This window comes from Jaculus jaculus, chromosome 17 (assembly GCF_020740685.1).
Source record: "Jaculus jaculus isolate mJacJac1 chromosome 17, mJacJac1.mat.Y.cur, whole genome shotgun sequence".
Classification (NCBI taxonomy): Eukaryota; Metazoa; Chordata; class Mammalia; order Rodentia; family Dipodidae; genus Jaculus; species Jaculus jaculus.
The window spans coordinates 23,039,174-23,059,059 of NC_059118.1; the positions used below are offsets into that span (position 1 = coordinate 23,039,174).

Here is a 19,886-nt window from a genome sequence, read left to right on the forward strand (position 1 = left end):
ACTTTTGTCTTTACCTTTCCTTTGCTTGAGACAGAAGTGAAAAAAAAATGGTGACGTAACTCAGGTTTCATCTGAGAATCATGTATGAGTTTTAATGCCTTTGATATTACGTATTCTAAAAATGATCTCTGCATGCTTTCCTTCCCCCCATTTCTGGGACTTGAATTCATTCTTTATTGAAATATACACTACTCTTTGTGTAGCTTATTTGATTTTTCTCTTATAATTTGATTCTGAAAGGGACTGTTTTGTAGCTTTGTGATGCTTACATAAAAGCAAAATGATTTAGCAACATTTTTCTCAAAATGTAAGTGATGCATGGTTGTATACCATTTAAACCATTGTAACAGACTGCAGTTTGAGCCTGTAGCTGTGCTGCAGACTTTGGGCTTTAACCAGCTATATTTCTACAGCATATTTTATTTATTTATTTTTTAGGTAGGGTCTCACTCTGGTCTAGGCTGACCTGGAATTAACTATGTAGTCTGAGGTGGCCTTGCACTCACGGCCATCGGCCTACCTCTGCCTCCCGAGTTCTGGGAATAAAAGCGTGCGCCATCATGCCCGGCTTCTGCATCATATTTTAAATAATTTTTTGTTTATTTTTACTTACTTGAGAGTTACACAGAGAGAAAGAGGCAGATAAAGAGAGAATGGGCACACCAGGGCCTCTAGCCACTACAAATGAACTCCAGATGCGTGAACCTCCTTGTGCATCATGATTATGTAGGTCCTGGTGAATCAAGCCCCTAACGGGGGCCTTTAGGCTTCATAGGCAAGCGCCTAACTGCCCCTCCTATAGCATATTTTAAATGTTCTCCCTGTCCACTTACGTGTTGGCTGGCCCTACAGGATTGGTTTTTGCCTAAGTGATCTTAAGTCTCATGATTATGCATTTTTTAATTTGCTAAAAAGGCTTATAGATTTTTTAATGTGTATGTATGTGCATATATGTGTTTGTTCATATATGTGGGACTGGGTATGTATGTATTCCGGGCTTCTGTGCACATGTGACGTGTATTTGTGTCTGTGGCGGCCAAAGGACAGCCTCAGATGTCATCTTCAGGAACACTCTGTACCTCTTTTCTCTTGTGCACTGTGTGTGTGTACACTTATTGTGATTGTGATATGTGTGTGGCATGGGTGTGCAGATTTATGCAACCCATGTGTACTTGTGCACATGTGCAAGTGCCCTCCTCTGTCACTTGATCCACATATTTCCTTGAGTTGGAGTTTCTCCCTCAACCTGTGGCTGCCTCTTTCCTTTCCTTTCCTTTCCCTTCCCTTTCCCTTTCCTTTTCCTTTTCCTTTCCTCTCTTCCCTTTACCCCTCTTCCCTCCCCCCTCCTTGTAGTTTTTTAAATCTTAGATAATGAGCACTCCTTATTTTCTACTCAAAAGCTTTGATATAATCTTTTTTATGCCTCAAATCCAGTTTATCAGCATATCTTATTCCATACCTTCAGAAATTACCCCAATTCAGCCCTTCCACTACTAGGTTATGTGCCTATCAGCTCTCACCCTGGCCTCTCTGTGTTAGGAACACAGCAACAGGGTAATCAGCAAGTCATATCATTTCTCTGTTTAGAATGTTTCGTGCCCGTGGCTTGCCAACACACCGTGTAAGTGTGAGTTCTTAAAATGACTTACAAGGTAGGGTCTGTGTAACTCAAATCCAAGCATTGTCTCTGATCTCCTCTTATGCCCCCTACCCTCTTCCACTAACACTGTCTCTCCTGGAAACACCACATGGTTTCACTTTGGGGTCTTTATACTTATGTTAGCTTTTGCCAAGAATAATCTCTTTTCTTGGGTACTCTAATAATGTGTTTTCTCATCTCTTCAGCCTTGTAAAACACAGTACCTTTTACATATGTTTATGCATACCTTGCATTCTCTTCTCCCCACTTTACTTCGCTTCATAGCACTTACTATTCTCAGCTGTCATCAATTTCATTTTTTCAGAAGTTTTATATGATGCTTCTAAATCTTCAATACCCTGAACAGGACATGACACAAACTAGTTGCTGTTAAATAGAAACTGAACGGATTGAATGCTCAGAATTTGTAGAAGCAAGGTAGAATGGATGTGAAACATTAATATATGCTGAATTTACAGTTTAGAAATTAGTTATTTGAGGGTTTGGAGATAGGATATTGGCTTTTAGAATAGTCTATAGATCCTCCCTCAAAATAAGTAGCTAGTGTGCTGTTCCAGCTCCTGATACTAGACTTCTCCCTCACACATGACCCTGCTTAGTAGTTTGGGTTGGTTTGACATAGAGAAGAATACTGTACAGAGGTGTTAACATGGATTTAATATGTTGGTTTTGTTTTGACACATCGGCAAGGGTTAGAGCCAGGGGATGAGGGTGACCTGAATCAGCCTGTGTATGCTGGACACATAGTACTGCAGGGCCATTGACTCCTGGCTTGGCAGTGTATACCCAGAAGCTGATGAAGGCAGAAGCCACTCACGCTGCGGAGCTCTGTGACAGTTTTTACCAGTAGGCTTTACCAGTATTTTAAGAAATGACTAACTCTTAACAACAACAACAACAAAAAATTGTTGGAGACCATTGTGTGGGACTTGACAAAAACCTATTCTAAACTAAAACAATGTGATTGTGTTTGTGAATACAGGTTAAGTATGAGTGCCTGGCAGAAGAAATTAAAATAGGAGACTATTACCTGAGATTACTATTGGAGGAGGATGAGAATGAGGAATGCGGATCAATTAAGAGATCGTGAGCTTCTCTTCATGTCTGATTACATATATGTGTATTTTCACTATTTGTTTCTTGGATATTTCTATTATTGAACTTTTTTTTTAATCTAGGTATGAATTTTTCAATGAATTGTATCATCGCTTCTTGCTCACTCCAAAAGTAAACATGAAGTGTTTATGTTTACAAGCCCTTGCTATTGTTTATGGCAGATGCCATGAAGAAATAGGACCCTTCACAGATACGAGATACATCATTGGAATGCTGGAGAGGGTAAGGACATCATGATAGTGTCACTGCTTCTGGTAGTGACAAAAGAATTTTGTCATCTTACTCCAATTTTTTGCATGACTTTTTCTTTAATATAACTACATGAATTTATGCTTAATTTGGATGAATAGGCAAATCTGTTAATATGTTAACATTTGTCAAAATTTTTTTTTCTATTTCTGCTTTCAAATACTTTTAATGCTTTCTTCACCAGTCTTGTGTTGGTGAGCTCAACAGGTATATAAAAGAAATGGAAACTTGGAGAGTTGTGTGTTCTTTGGTTTTCCTTTTGCATAAAGTCATAAATGATTCTGCCATGTTAAATTTAGAAGTGTGAAGATAGGAAAACATATTAGAACAACAGTAGTTTTTAAAAAGGAGATGAGTTAGCATATTTTTGACTTTATATATCATTTTAATACTTTATTACATTGGAGGGTCAAGTTAATCAATTTAGTCACTACACAATAAGTTTTAAAGTAGCCACCTATGTATATTATAGTAGTTAAGTTGTAAGTAATGTTTTACAAATTAGGAAACTGGTTCTGTATAATTTCATAGAGCAAAGAATAACATAACCTGGTAGACATCCTTGTTTGCTGTTAAACCAAATAGCACTTCTGATGCCCCCCTTTTTTTCTTATGGTGGGGTACTGAGGATCCCCTTCAATAGCTCAGGGTGGTCCCAAACTCAGTGTGACCTTGAACTAGCAGTCCTCCTGCCTCATCCTCCCACATGCTGGGTTCATCACATGCACAACTATTCCCAGTTTTGCGTTACTGAATTCTAACTCACTGCTATTCCAAAGAACTGGAGTACTTACACCATTGTATTTTAAGAAATAACATATTTCCCTTATTGTTTGTATTCAACATTCATGTTATGTTATTTATATGAAACATCATTTGCCAAGTCTTTTGGAATTTAATTTTATTTCATTCCATTTCATTTAAGAGTTTCATTTATTTTTCATTTTTCATGTGTCTTCTTAAAGCTGTATATTAATCTGGCTTAAAAATATCTGCCTCTCCAGGGAAATTAGGTAAGTTCTATAAAACTTCATACGATGTAAGACATTGAGGAATTGCAGTAGTTGACAGACAGGTGTCTAATTTTTTCCTTATTGTTTAAAACATAACATTTTTATGATCTGTCAGTTGATTTTGTGAAGCATTAGTGATGTCTTAATTGGTGCTAATTCACTCCTAATTAAATTCTTGTTTATTTCTTTAGTGTACAGATAAACTTGAACGAGATAGGTTGATTCTCTTCCTAAACAAGTTGATCCTAAATAAGGTACAATATTTTTGTATAAATGTGCTCTCATTTTGAGTTAGTTATCCAGTTACCCTTCCTAACTTTGTGTGCACACATACATTCACAAGTGTGAACAGGTGTGCAGGTATGTGGAGGCCAGAGATTGATGTTGGAGGTCCATCCTAGTCACTGTCCACCTTGTTTTCTGAGACAAGGTCTAATTGATCCTAGCGTGCACCACTTCAGCTAGCCAGCAAGTTCCAGGAATTCTCCTCATCTCCTCCTGCCAAGTGCTACACTTACATTTCTATGAGTACTGGGGTCTAAAGTCAGGTCTTCATGCTGGTGTGGCAAGCACTTCACCCATCGAGCAATCTCCCCAACCCCTTCCTTCTCTTTAAGAAAACTATGAGTGGGCTAGAGAAATGTTTAGCGATTAAGGTACTTGCTGGCAAAGCCAAAGGACCTAGGTTTGATTCCCCAGAACCCCGTTAAGTCAGATGCACAAGGTGGCACATGCGTCTGGAGTTTATTTGCAGTGGCTAGAGGCCCTGGCCTGCCCATTCCTTTTCTTTCTTTCTCTCTCAAATAAATAAAACAAAAGAATTTTTAAAAAGAAACAAAGCTATGAGTATTTTAAGTTTATGGAGGAGAAAGTTTTTTGCTAGTATTCCTTGAACATTCTGCCCTAACATCGCAAGTGCTAAGTAAAATCTCTTTGTAACTTCTAAGAAATTGTCATCTATTTTAAATTTACAGAAACAAAATAAAAGGGCTAGAGGTGTGGCCGTGAGGTAGTGCACTTGCCTAGCAGTAGTTTGGCTCTGCATTTCATCCTCAGCACAACACAAACAGGAAGATTTTTTTTTAACATAACAGATATTTCTGATTCCAGAATATCTTTATTAATAGCCAGGATAGCTATAGGCCCAGAATTCATCATACTAATTTTTATTTTTATTTTTGTTGGGCATAGGGGTTTTTCAGCTTAGAGCATATTTAAGTAGAAATTCTTACATGATCTGTTTATAATTTTGCCTCTTCATATTCCTTGGAGACAGTCTGAAACTGTGAAGTAATAACAGTTGTATGCCAGCCATTTCTATAGCAGTTCCTGCTATTCTCTTGGCATGTGTTTCAGGCTGTAGCACCTATTGAAAAGAAAGATTTTATATTATGTTAAAAAAATTTTTTTTTCCTCTTCCAGAACAATGTTAAGGATCTCATGGATTCAAATGGAATTAGAATTCTTGTGGACTTGCTAACCCTTGCACATCTTCACGTGAGCCGAGCTACAGTGCCACTGCAAGTATGTTTGCTGTTACAGGTTTTGCAAGCTTTATGGGTTTTTTTTTGGGGGGGGGGGTTCGTGGTAGGGTTTCTCTCTAGCCCAGACTGACCTGGAATTCACTATGGAGTCTCAGGGTGGCCTCGAACTCACAGTGATCCTCCTACCTCTGCCTCCTGAGTGCTGGGATTAAAGGCGTGCGCCACCACGCCTGGCTGATAGCTTTATGTTCTTTGCATATAATTCTATACTAAGAGTTGCAGAGACCTAGAAATAGGTTACTGTATGTGGTCAGTGATGCAGTTTAACCTCTGAGCTATCTCTCCATCTGTAGTTTTGCCAATCTTCGTTAGCTTTATTTGTGGTTCTGGAATTTGGCAACAGTTGGAGCCAAAAATGGTTCAGAATGCTCTGCCCTGCCACACAAGCTAGTTGCATTCATATCCTGAGAAAAGGCATTGTTATATGGAAGATAGATATGTAAGGTATGGAGACAGTGATACTGATTAGTGCTTGCATCTATCTTATTTGCCCTTGTTTGAACAGTTGCTTGCCTGTAGTTAACTGAAGCTGTGGTTGGCCTAGACTTGGCTGCTTGCTACTGTAGATTAGAGAATGCTTACATATCAGGGTGGTTTATGTTCACTGTGTAGGAGAAATCTTGAGGCTAACCCTAGCAAGCACCTTCAGGCAAAACTTAATTCAGGTGAACAGTAGTGTGGAGAATAGACTGAAAGTAAGCACTTAAAACTGTCAGTGGTTTTAACTGTGATTTCAGATGCTACTGAAAGTTTTCTGAGACCAAAGTTTTCCCCTCAAACCTTAACGATGTTGAACATTGTAGTTTAAGTTACTATACGTGGTTAGCGTTTATTTATGTATAGAAGTATTTGCAGTATTCTTTGCTACTGAAATCTTAGGGCCTCAAGGGTTGACTAATAACCATAAGGAGTATGTTTTTAACTTTAGGAAACTTTATTTCAAATGTGAATTAGTAAAGAAATAAACTGTTTTTGACGATTTATTGGTTATTTAATCCTTAACTCTTATGTTCAATTAAGGTTTCAGATGAATTCCTAAAGGAATATGAACCCTAACTTTAGTGTTGTATAACTTGTTTTATGACAGTTGCCCCTGGATTTCTGCTGTGGAAAGTAATTTTTTTTTTTTTTTTTTTTTTGTTTTAAACCTAGAGCAATGTCATTGAGGCTTCTCCAGATATGAAAAGAGAAAGTGAGAAGGAATGGTATTTTGGCAATGCAGACAAAGAAAGGAGTGGTCCATATGGATTTCATGAGGTTTGTGTTGTAGAGAAACTTTGGTTCTTGGTTGGGTTGGGTTGGGTTTTTGGTTTGTTTGTTGTGCTTTTTATTTTTGTTTGGTTTGTTTCTTTGGTGTTTTTGGAAACAATTCAGGGTCTTGCAGTATAGCCCAAGCTGGCTTGCCTCAGCTTCCAAGATCCTGAAATTACAGACTGACAAGTCTCAGCCTTTCTTATATCCTCCTGTTCAGCACTCACAGAGATAGTTAAGATTTTATTTATTTATTTATGTTTGAGGTAGGGTTTATTCTAGTCCTGGCTAACCTGGAATTCACTCTGTAGTCTCAAGCTGCCCTCAGACTCACAGTGATCCTCCTACCTAAGCCTTCTAAGTGCTAGAATTAAAGTCCTGCACCACTATACCTGGCAGAATTGGGGGTGGGGTGGGGAATGAATATGAATAAATGAATATGGGAATGCCAGGGCCTCTAGCTGTTGCATACAAACTCTAGGTGTGTGCATCACTTTGTGCATCTGGCTTCACATTGCTATTGGGGGGTAGAACCCAGGTTGTTAGGCTTTGCAGGCAAGTGTCTTAACTGCTGAGCCATGTCTTCAGCCAGCCCAAGACTTTATTTTATTTTTAAAATATTTTTATTTATTTATTTGTGAGGAGTGAATGGGCTTGCCAGGGTCTCCTGCCACTGCAACTTAACTCCAAATGCATGTGCCCCATTGTGCATCTGGCTTTACATGGGTACTAGGGAATTGAACCCAGGCCTTCAGGCTTGGCAAGCAAACAGTTTTAACCACTGAATAATTTCCCTGGCCCAAGATGTATAAGATTTTAAAACTGATTTGAATTACTCTCATTAGCTCCAATAGCCCTACAACTCTATTTCCTGCTGAAGGATTAGATGAACTTCTAAAGATGCATGCAGGTATACAAAATCATGCTTCAGATCTTTTTATAATGCTTTTAAAATCTCAGGCTTATAATGAATTTTTATGTAGAAACTATTCTATCTTAATTATGTCAATCTAACACTTCTATATAGCATGGATAAGCAAGCTTTAATGTACACGCTGAAGTTCATTAACTGGTTCTTGTTGGGTCCAGGAACTCGGGTCTTCAGCTTCAGCATGACCCCCCTCCCATCTGCCGCTTCCAACTCAGTCAGGTTTTGGCCAAAGACAGTATCATGGATATGAGGCCTTCTGATGTCACGGGATGGGTTAGGGTCTATTCTGCCTCCCACCTGTGCTCTTTGCCATGTTCCTCATGTTCTGCTGGTGATCCAATAAAGGGCTATTGTATTACTAGTCCAGTTTGGGTTCTTGAATTCCTATTAACAAAAAACTGATTTTTAAATAGTGAACTTGCATATTTATTTCATTATGTATTTACTCTGCTGGTGCATTACTGTTTATATACTGTGTTGTTCCTTATGTATTAACTATGAAATTGAAAACATTGGCAAACTTTTCATTTAATCCCGTCTGTTTACAATAATGATGCCTTCGATCAATTAAGATGCAAGAATTGTGGACCAAAGGAATGTTAAATGCAAAAACCAGATGCTGGGCTCAAGGCATGGATGGATGGCGACCACTTCAGGCGATACCTCAGCTTAAGTGGTGTCTGTTAGCCAGTGGACAGGCTGTCCTGAATGAAACTGACCTTGCTACTCTTATATTGAACATGTTGATTACAATGTGTGGATATTTTCCAAGCAGGTAAAATATAATACTATTTTCGTGATTGGTAGGGAGCTGTAAAGTATTTGTTCTCCCCATTTGCATGGACGCTTCTTCATTAGTGTCCCCAGAGTACCTCATGATGTAAAACAGTGCCCTGCTTATGATGCTGAAAGAGCACTGCCTTGGTCTTTAAAATTATGATGCAAAAGAACTAATTTGCAAGTTATATTAATAAAATATCAAAAAAGCAACCTTTTCTGGGAAACTTCAAAATATTAAAAATTGATATCTGCCAGCTAGACTCTGGTGGTAACAGTTAAAATATTTATGTGAATTAGGTGTGACTGATTTGAATAGTAATCTACAACCCCATAGTCAGTGGTGAGTACCAGCTCCTGGCCTCAGGTTAGCCACTCCTGCTACAGACAGGATGGTCTAGGCCCACATATTGCCCCACTTGTGTAAAGCAGGTGAGGATTTATTCTCTTTTCAGTCATAATTATAAGCTTTACATGGAAGCTTTCAGTCTTTGTAAAGTATTTCTATATAAATCATTTTTTGTTTTATGACTATGCTAAAGTATTGGGTGATAGAGATTACTGAGAAAATGTCATATATTTTATAACACTCTAAGGTTATGGATCCAGTTCTCTTTAAAAAGTAGGTTAATCGAAAGCCACACAATAAACATTTAAAAATAATATCACATGAAAATTAAGGCTATATCTGGACCGTGCCTTAATTAAACTAGAGTTTAAATTCATGTGACAAAGCTTACCATGCCCGATGGGGGGACTGTCCACAGGTAATGTGTTGGACAACACAAAATTCACTCAAATAATAAATAAGAGTCTTTGGCTCTTCTAGGGCACTGTTTTTCAAGGAAATCTTATGGAAGGAAATGAAGTCATATTAAGCAGCCAAATAGATTTAAACCAAATACCTAATCATGTTCCCAGCTGTATGAGAGCTTAGTCTTCATTAACAAAAAAGTAAGGTAACTTGCTTCATGCCTAGTAGAATGCCATATGCTCTAAACATACAAGTTTGAATAAATATATTAAATGTTGACCTTAGCAAATATTTTCTAGGGATCAGGATAATGCCATCATTCGTCCTTTACCCAGAGTGAAAAGACTGCTGTCCGATAGCACCTGCCTTCCCCACATTATTCAGGTGGGTTTCTTGTGTTGCCAGACTCAAGCAAATTTTACAGATTATTTTCTCTGATTTTATTCTGAGCCTTTGTCTTTTTTTATTTATTTTTGTAACCTGATCCATTTCCAAAAAGTTTGAATCACACCACTTCACTCATTGTTGATTGAGTTGATAGTCTGAATATACTGTGGAAGATTATTTCCGCAAAGCTTGAATGACACTACTTCTTTCACTCTTGATTGAGTTAATAATATAGTGTGGAACATATATGTGTGAATATACTGTGGAAGATTATGTATCCTAGAGCCAAGGTGTGTGAAGTTTATAGATTGCACAGTTACACCAGAAGGTTTTTACTTATTTTCCATTATTAAAATCACTGTAATAACAGTGAGGTGCTTCACTGTGGCCCCTGCTGCAGGTTGCTGTCCTAGTTGTGGGGATCACAGATCGGGACATGGCAGTTTATATCTTAACACATAATCTCAGCTCGGATTTGGACTCTTCTCAGTTACATGTTTGTGTGGATAGCGCCTAGTTCAGAGTAGTGACTTAAAATTATGTAGGATATGATGAAATTTCTTTCTGGCTCTTTTGGAGTTGGTTACGTACAGTACAGACTGAGATCTCCTGCTCTGTTTTCCTCCTTGAGTTTTGCTTCTGCATCCTCGGATGGTGGCAGACCCAGCAGGGAAGTGGCTCTACAATTTCTTATAAGATGTGTACTTTTCAGGGGTCCAGGGTGCTTGCTTGCAAACCTGATGTTTTATGATCCCAAAGTATCCCGGGCAGTGGGAAGCTGAGCCAGGTGAATTAGGAAGCTCATGGACCAGCTAGATATGCTTTCTCAGGGCAGACAAGAGACCCTGTCTCAAAAAAAAGGTTAAGGGGCTGGAGAGATGACTTAGTGGTTAAGGCACTTGCCTGCGAAGCCAAAAGACCCAAATTCAACCCCCTAGGATATACATAAGTTTTATGTTCATATATTGCTATCTAATGCTTAATGAAGTCACTGATAACACAAAGGACTTCTGAATTCAAGAATACAGTTGAAGCCTGGTGGGGTGGCACACACCTTTTAATCCCAGCACTTGGGAGGCAGAGGTAGGAGGATCGCCATGACTTTGAGGCCACCCTGAGACTACATAGTGAATTCCAAGTCAGCTGTGGGCTAGAGTGAGACCCTACCTTGAAAACAAAAAACAAAAACAAACAAACAAACAAAAAAAAGCAAAAAGTACAGCTGCCACTTTAAAAAAATATCCTTTTTTATTTTTTCTTTTATTTATTTGAGAGAGAGTGAGAAGGAGAGAGAAAGAGGCAGATAGAGAATGGGCATGTCAGGGCCTTCAGCCACAGCAAACGAACTCCAGACACATGTGCCCCCTTGTGCATCTGGCTTATGTGGGTTTGGGGAGGTGAACCTGGGTCCTTCGGCTTTGCAGGCAAATGCCTTAACCACTAAGCTATCTCTCCAGCCCTAGTTGCCACTTTTTAACTTTTTTATGGCCACCTTTTATTACTTAAGCATGTAAACATTTAAAAAATATTTGTGCTTTTCTGTTGTGAACACATATGTTCATAACCCTGAAATGAAAGAGCACAGTAATTATGATTTCTTTATAACTGGATGATCTCCACTCAGATCTAGATTACAGCACAAGAGGGGCTTGTGTTTCATGTTGAGTCTTCCCCACAAGAAAATAAAATGCCCAGAATGTCATCTGCCACTTACTCTTCAATTCTAGGAAAATGGTACTAAATGTGGGGCCAGGAATGGATGATTGAAAAACTAAGAAATTTTCTCAGTATACCATGAAACTTGGGAGAGATGGAGGGATGTCTGTTTTCAGTAATCACAAAAGGTTAGTGTTGCAGTCAGGTTCATATTGCTGGTAGAAATCACCCAACTAAAAGCAGTTTGTGGGAAAAAGAAGTTTATTTTGGCTTACAGGCTCAAGGGGAAGCTCCATGATGGCAGTGGAAAATGATGGCATGAGCAGAGGGTGGACATCACCCCCTGGCCAACATCAGGTGGACAATAGCAACAGTAGAGTGTGCCAAATACTGGCATGGGGAAACTGGCTATAACACCCATAACCTTGCCCCCAACAATACACTGCCTATAAGACGCATTAATTCCCAAATCTCCATTAGCTTGAGAACCTAGCATTCAGAACACCTAAGTTTATGGGGGACACCTGAGCCAAACTACAGCATTCTGCCCCTGGCCCCCATAAACTAATAAACATACATGATTTAAAATGACGTACTTTCATACAACTTTAGAAGTTCCCATAGTTTTTATCAATCCTAGATGATCAAACATCCCTGTAATCCAAGGACTTTTAACTGAGCCATAATACCAAAAAATTCTCCCCAAACCCATAATGGTACAGAATAAACATTCACACTGCAAAAGATGGCATTGGGCCTAGCAAAGAGTTATTAATAGCTAAAGAGAGAGAGAGAGAGAGAGAGAGAGAATTTTATAGATTAATTTAACTTATCTGTTTTTGGTTTTGGTTTTGGTTTTTCGAGGTAGGGTCTCACTCCAGCTCAGGCTGACCTGGAATTCACTATGTAGCCTCAGGGTGGCCTCAAACTCTCTGCGATCCACCTACCTCTGCTCCCAAGTGCTAGGATTAAAGGCATGTGCCACCACGCCCGGCTAATTAACTTCTATTTATTTATTTATTTATTTATTTATTTATTTATTTATTTATTTATTTATTTGAGAGTAACAGAGAGAGAGAGAGAGGGAGGGAGGCAGGCAAGAGAGCAAAAGAGAGAATGAGTGCACCAGGGCTTCTAGCCACTGCAAATGGACTCCAGACGCGTGTACCCCCTGTGCATCTGGCTAACGTGGGTCCTGGGGAATCAAGCCTTGAACCAGGGTCCTTAGGCTTCACAGGCAAGCGCTCAACCACTAAGCCGTCTCTATAGCCCTTATCTTCTCTTTTAATAGAAGAGCATTCCACCTATAGTGTTTTTTTAATCTTTTTATTGACAGCTTCCATACGTAACAGGCAATAAACCATGATTATTATTCTCTCCCCTCCCCCATTTTACTGTTCATGAATCCGCTCTCCATTGTATTACCTCCCTCTGTCTGTTAGTCTCTTTATTTATTTAGTTTATTTTTATTTATTTGAGGGAGAATGGGTATGCCAGGGCCTCTAGCCATTGCAAACCAACTCCAGATGCATGTGCCTCTTTGTGCATCTGGCTAACGTGGGTCCTGGGGAATCAAGCCTCAAACCGGGGTCCTTAGTCTTCACAGGCAAGCGCTTAACTCCTAAGCCATCTCTCCAGCCCAGTCTCTTTATTTTTATGTCATCATCTTCTCCTCCTATTCTGAGGATCTCATGAAGGTAGTGCTAGGTGCTGGAGGTCATAGATATCAAGGCCAATTCCTACCTGGAGGATTGCATTGTAAGCAGTCCTGCCCTTCCTTCGGCTCTTACAGTCTTTCCACCACCTCTTCCGCAATGGACCCTGAGCCTAGGAAGGTGTGATAGAGTAGTTTCAGTGCCAAACACTCCTCTGTCACTTCTCAGCATTGTGTTGCCTTTTGGGTCATCCCAGTGGTCACTGCTATCTGAAAAGAGAAGCTTCTCTAGCCAAAAGTGAGAGTGGCATTAATATATTGGGTATGAATGTTAAGTAAAGTGTTTACTGTTGGCAATTTGGTGAGCATCGTATATGCATTTAGCCAGACAAGAGCAGGTGTTACACTCCTAGGATTCATGACCTCCCCTGCCATAGGCTTTTTTTAAAAAATAATTTTTGTTTATTTTGATTTATTTGAGAGTGACAGAGAAAGAGGCAGAAAGAGATAAATAGAAAGAATGGACACTCCAGGGCCTCCAGCCACTGCAAACAAACTCCAGACGCATGTGCCCACTTGTGCATCTGGCTAACATGGGTCCTGGGGAATCGAACCTCCAACCGGGGTCCTTAGGCTTCATAGGCAAGCACTTAACTGCTAAGCTATCTCTCCAGCCCTTGCCTTAGGCTTTTGATTGGGTTTCCAGCACCAGGCATGTATTTCCCTCTCATAGAGTAGGCATCTCTAGTCCAGTTAGAGAGCAGTTGGTTTCCCCCATAACAGATGTGCCAATATTGCACCCATTTGGTCATTTGGCCTTGTTGGCCAAACTTGCGACTTGAAATATCCACTGTTTTCATTGCTGATGACTTTTGTCTCCCATAGGACTGCATGCAGTGCAGCTTTTTCCAGCTTTCAGTCAGCTGGTCTACCGGGAGGAGGTTTTCAGCTCAGCCCAAGTTTGATTTCTCAGTGTACTTGTAGCCCGGGCATGTGGTATCTTCCACAGTAGAGTCTTACCATTTATTTCTGTCCACCTATAGTTTTTTTTTTTTTTGTTTTGTTTTTGTTTTTGTTTTTAAGGTAGGCTCTTACTCTAGCTCAGGCTGTCCTGGAACTCAATATGTAGTCTCAGGGTGGCCTTGAACTCATGGTGCTCCTTCTACCTCTGCCTCCCAAGGGCTGCGATTAAAGGTGTGCTCCATTCCACCCGGCTCCACCTATAGTTTTTAAACTGGCTTCAGAGATATCTTTTAAATTGTAATTGTTTCCAACTCCTCACCTTGATTTTCTATATTGTAGCTATAGTCATTTTCAGAAATGTATGTCCATGCTTAGAAATGATTTCTGTACCTCATTGTGCTTTGAGAGTAGTTACCCATTTGACTGTGTAATATACCTCAAGAGTTTTTAGATTGGTCTAAAACATGAATGTCCTAGCCCTTTTAGTGCATTGATTTTTCCTTTCAAAAATATGTCATACTATGAAAATTAAAATAAGACAAATTAAAATCTGTGGTGAGCTGGGTGTGGTGGCACATACCTTTTCCCTGCACTGGAGGGGCAGGGGTAGGAGGATCGCCATGAGTTTGAGGTCACCCTGAGACTACATACTGAATTCCAGGTCAGCCTGGGATAGAGTAAGACTCTACCTTGAAAAACAAAACAAACAAGCCGTGCGTGGTGGTGCACGCCTTTAATCCCAGCACTTGGGAGGCAGAGGTAGGAGGATCGCTGTGAGTTTGTGGCCATCCTGAGATTCCATAGTGAATTCCAGGTCGGCCTGGGCTAGAGTGAGACCCTACCTCGAAAAACAAAAACAAAACAAACAAACAAACAAAATGACAACAACAACAAAAAAATGTGGTGAAACTGTCTAAATACCTTGTTGAATAAGACACCAAAGCACAGAAAAGTTTAAATTATTTATATAAAGGACATACAACTTATCTTTCTCACATCTGAGTCTAGAATGTTAACCTAGTCACCTGGGGCTAGTACTTAGATTATTTTTTAAAAGATTTATTTTTTCATATTAATTAGAGACAGAAAGAGGGAGAGAAACAGAGCCTGAGTGAGAGTAGGCATGCCAGGACCTCTAGCAACTGCAAATGAACTCCAGATGCATTCACCACCATGTGCATCTGGCTTATGTGGGCCCTGGAGAATTGAACCTGGGTCCTTTGGCTTGACAGGCAAGCACCTTAACAGCTAAGCCATCTCTCCAGCCCTAGATTTTTGTATTGTATAATTTTTATTTATTTTACTGATAGTATTTGGGGATTCTTTGAAAGCAAGTATTCAAAGAAAATTTGATATACCTTCTTTATTACATAGATTGTAGGCAAAACTTACTAAAATTTATTCACTGTTTACAGCAGTTTTGCATGGTTTTATTATTATCAGCCCAAATCCATGACCATAGTATGGGTTTCCCTTGAGTGTTTCTAGAGGCCTGGTGGAACTCTCTGGTGGAAGAATAAACTCCTGCCTTGTGCTTCCTGTCAGGGTCTGCTTCTTAATGTGCTCTCTGTCTGTCTTTCTTGTGTTTTGTTGTGCACTTTGAATTCTCAGTAGCCTTTAGGGGATTCTTCATGTCTGCTCAACTGAACAGAAACCTAATAGCCAAGTTTTTTTTCCCCCCTCTTGGGTCATCCCCCCCCAAAAAAAAAACAATCTAGAAAGATTCTCAAGCAAAAAGCCATTTTACCTGTAACATGACTAGCTTCTGGCACATTTGAGACTTTTCTGAGTACATTTTGATCAATTTTTAATAATATTTTATTTGCTTATTGAAGAGAATGGGTATGCCAAGGCCTCTAGAAACTGCAAATGAACTCCAGATGAATGTACAACCTTGTGCATCTGGCTTACATGGGTACTAGGGAATTGAACCTGAGTCCTTAGGCTTTGCAGACAAGCCCCTTAATCCACTGAACCGTCATTCCAGCCCCATTTAGATCAATTTTAATTGACATTTTACTATCTGCATTAAATGTAGGGTGAATCATTTTTTAAGTCTTATTTTGAGTCTGATAAAAGTTTGCTGAATACTATGGATTTTTAACTTTTGTAAGAATTTGTAACTCAGAATATAATCACTAAACAAAACATTTCTTTCCATTTTCAGCTACTGCTGACCTTCGACCCCATCCTTGTTGAGAAGGTTGCTATCTTATTGTATCATATTATGCAAGATAATCCACAGTTACCTCGCCTTTATCTGAGTGGAGTGTTTTTCTTTATCATGATGTACACAGGTTCCAATGTGCTTCCTGTTGCTCGGTAAGGACATTAAGGATAATAGATTTTATTATCTGAATTATTTATGAGTATATTTATTTTTATTATAAAGGTTATCTAATTGGTCATGTTGGTTCACTCCTTTAATCTCTGAACTTGGGAAACTGAGGTAGGAGGATTGCTGTGAGTTTGAGGCTAGCCTGAGATTACGTGGTAAATTTAGGTCAGCCTGGGCTAGAGTGAGACCCTACTTCGGAAAAACAAAAACAAACAAACAAACAAACAAATCTAAATACCTGAGAGCAGAGTAAGGGGGAAATACTCAGAATTGCACCACTTTACAAAGTCTAATAATTAGAATGTATCATCTAATATTTTCTTGTGTATGTTTAAATAGCTGTATTTATGCTGCACAGGAGATGTTTTATTGCTACATAGCCTTATATGAACACTTTCCTTAAAAAAAAAAATCTTTCTATCACATTTAAGGTATTGCCTTAATCAGAAACTAATAATCTGGGAATAGGAATTTATGAGTTGCCTTTTTAATTGTTTTTAATCCATAATTGATCTAGTCTTTAGAAAGCTAAGGTCACTAAAGCCAGGTCACTTCTCGGGTTTGACTGATATTTCATTTTTCTTTTTAGGTTTTTGAAATACACACATACCAAGCAAGCTTTCAAATCTGAGGAGGTAAGCCAGGTTAATGCTGCGTATACTTAACCACTGAGGGAGTTGTCCAAGTAGTCACAGGTTCCGAGTTATCTGTGTTTCTACTTGGCAAATGAAAGGGTTGTTTTATTTATTTTTTCATATTCTTTGTCGTGTATAAGCTAAATTTTTGTTGTTTTTGTTTTTTGAGGTAGGGTCTCACTCTAGCTCAGGCTGACCTGAATTCACTCTGTAGTCTTAGGGTGGACTTGAACTCGGGTTGATCTTCCTACCTCTACCTCCTGAGTGCTGGGATTAAAGGTGTGAGCCACCATGCCCGGCTACAAAACTATTTTATTTATTTTGGTTTTTGGAGGTAGCGTCTCGCTCTAGCCCAGACTGACCTGGAACATACTATGTAGTCTCAGGGTGGTCTCGAACTCACAGTGATCCTCCTACCTCTGCCTCCCGAGTGCTGGGATTAAAGGAGTGCGCCACCACGCCCAGCTACAAAGCCATTTTAAAAGTAAGCCAAGTGCTGTTTAAAGTCATTCTCAGCTAAAAAGCAAGTTTCAGACAAGCATGGGCTATACAACACCCTGGCATAGAGAAGGAGAGGAAGAGGGGAGTATTGTTCATTGAAATTACAACGTTCAGTTATTTACCCTGATGCCCTGATGGCTCTGTTAAAATGTTAATCATTTGTTTGTTTGCTTTTTGAGATAGGGCTTCATTCTAGCCCAAGCTGACCTGGAATTCACTATGGAATCTCAGGGTAGACTCTCAAACTCATGGTGGTTCTCCTAGCTGTGCCTCCCGAGTGCTGGGATTAAAGACATGTGCCATCATGTCTGGCTAAAATGTCACTCTTTTCAAATAACTTTTAGATGATTTATTTATTTGTTTGTTTGTTTATTTATGAGAGAGGCAGAGAAATGAGAAGGGATGTTTTAGGGCCTCTAGCCACTACAAGTGAACCCCAGATGTATGGGCTACCGTATGCATTGGCTTACGTGGGTTCTGGGGAATCGAACCTTGGCCTTAGGCTTTGCAGGCAAGCACCTTAACCACTAAGCCATCTCTCCAGCCCCTGTTTTGTTATATTCCAGCCCCATGTCAGCAATACATGATTCAGTAAGCTTTTTTGTTCATATCCCATAGAGGGGGTTATTGTGGGCTTCTTTCTTGAAGTCTTTTCAGTTTTTCACATGCATTCAAAGTGTCCAGGCCATTTTACTAAAGAGGAAAACTAGGAACATCCTACGCTCAAAAGATGTGACTTGGAAGCCGGGCATGGTGGTGCATGCCTTTAATCCCAGCACTTGGGAGGCAGAGGTAGGAGGATTGCCATGAGTTCAAGGCCACCCTGAGATGACAGCGTTAACTCCAGGTCAGCCTGGACCAGAGTGAGACCCTACCTCCAAAACCAAAAACAAACAAACAAAAAAGATGTGACTTGGGGGGCTGGAGAGATGGCTTAGTGGTTAAGCGCTTGCCTGTGAAGCCTAAGGACCCCAGTTCGAGGCTTAATTCCCCAGGAGCCACGTTAGCCAGATGCATTAGGGGGCACACGCATCTGAAGTTTGTGTGCAGTGGCTGGAGGCCCTGGTGCGCCCATTCTCTCCCTCTCTCTCTCTCTCTCTCTCTCTCTCTCTCTCTCTCTCTCTCTCTCTCTCTCTACCTGCCTCTTTCTCTGTCTGTCACTCTCAAATAAATAAATAAAAATAATAAAAAATAAAAAATTTAATAAAAGATGTGACTTGGGATGCTTAAGAACCTGAAAGTTTATTAACTACAGTTGGAAATAATTTGTTTTCATCAGAATGTGTTGTGTTATTAAAATTTTGTGAAGGCTTTTCCTGTAGCACTGAAGTTTTGAATTTTTTTCAAAGTAGAACAGTAAACTCAAACCAGATCACTACACTGTTGAAGACGCTAAGGATTGTTAGCCACTCTGACCAGGGATAATAGACCAAAATGTAAACTTTATGGCATAGACACTGAAGCCCAAGAGTAATCAGTTTGCCTTGTACTTTTTTGTTTGTTTTTTAGAGATCAAATATACATTTATTTAAAAAAAATTTTTACAACTTCCATAATTATAACCAATATCCCATTTTAATTCCCTCCCTCCCCTCAGTTTTCCCTTTGAAACTCCACTCTCCATCATATCCCCTCCCCATGTCAATCAGTCTCTTTTGTTGTGATGTCATGATCTTTTCCTCCTATTATGATGGTTGTGTAGGTAGTGCCAGATGCTGTGAGGTCATTGATACCCAGGCAATTTTTTTTTTAATTTATTTGAGAGCGACAGAGAGAGAAAGAGGCAGATAGATAGAGAATGGGCATGCCAGGCAATTTTGTGTCTGGAGGAGCACATTGTAAAGAGTCCTACCCTTCCTTTGGCTCTTACATTCTTTCTGCCACCTCTTCCACAATGGACCCTGAGCCTTGGAAGTTATGATGGAGGTATTTCAGTGCTGAGCACTCCTCTGTCACTTCTCCACACCATGGAGCCTTCAGAGTCATCCCAAGGTCACTGCCGTCTGAAAAGAGAAGCTTCCCTCCTATGGAGTGGGCCTCCAGTCAAATTAGAGGGCAGTTGGTTTCCCCTATAACTGACATATCACTATTGCATCCGTTGGCTCATTTGGCCTGACTGGCCAGATATAATGCTTGCAGCGTCCATTGTTGAGTATCTTCACTGGTGATTTCTCTCTCCCATTGAACTGCATGCAACGTAGCTTTTTCCAGCTTTTGGTCAGCTGGACTACATGGAGAAGGTTTTCAGTTCACCTCCAGCAGGATTTCTCAGTGACCTTGCAGCCAAAATATGTACAGTTTTCAGCAATAGGGTCTTACCATCTATTCCTGGTGGGAAACCAAGGGCCTCAGCAATGGTTTGTAATGTTTTTGGGGCATCAGGGACCTCAGTGAGTTGTTACTTACTGGAAAGTATCCCATCCCTGGCACTGAAAAATTTCTAGTAACAATCTATGG

General features: G+C 39.8%; 1 protein-coding gene across 2 annotated transcripts in view; it reads left to right on the top strand.

Moving 5' to 3' along the window:
- Dnajc13 (DnaJ heat shock protein family (Hsp40) member C13) overlaps positions 1-19,886 on the top strand; it is a 150,754-nt gene that overhangs the window by 79,702 nt on the left and 51,166 nt on the right. For both annotated transcript variants that reach the window (XM_004664328.3, XR_006633971.1), the window contains exons 23-31: positions 2,643-2,746; positions 2,839-2,998; positions 4,230-4,292; positions 5,461-5,562; positions 6,735-6,839; positions 8,337-8,539; positions 9,595-9,679; positions 16,123-16,277; positions 16,883-16,928. In XM_004664328.3, the coding sequence (XP_004664385.1) occupies positions 2,643-2,746; positions 2,839-2,998; positions 4,230-4,292; positions 5,461-5,562; positions 6,735-6,839; positions 8,337-8,539; positions 9,595-9,679; positions 16,123-16,277; positions 16,883-16,928 (1,023 nt within the window). The remainder of the gene's footprint in view (positions 1-2,642; positions 2,747-2,838; positions 2,999-4,229; positions 4,293-5,460; positions 5,563-6,734; positions 6,840-8,336; positions 8,540-9,594; positions 9,680-16,122; positions 16,278-16,882; positions 16,929-19,886) is intronic.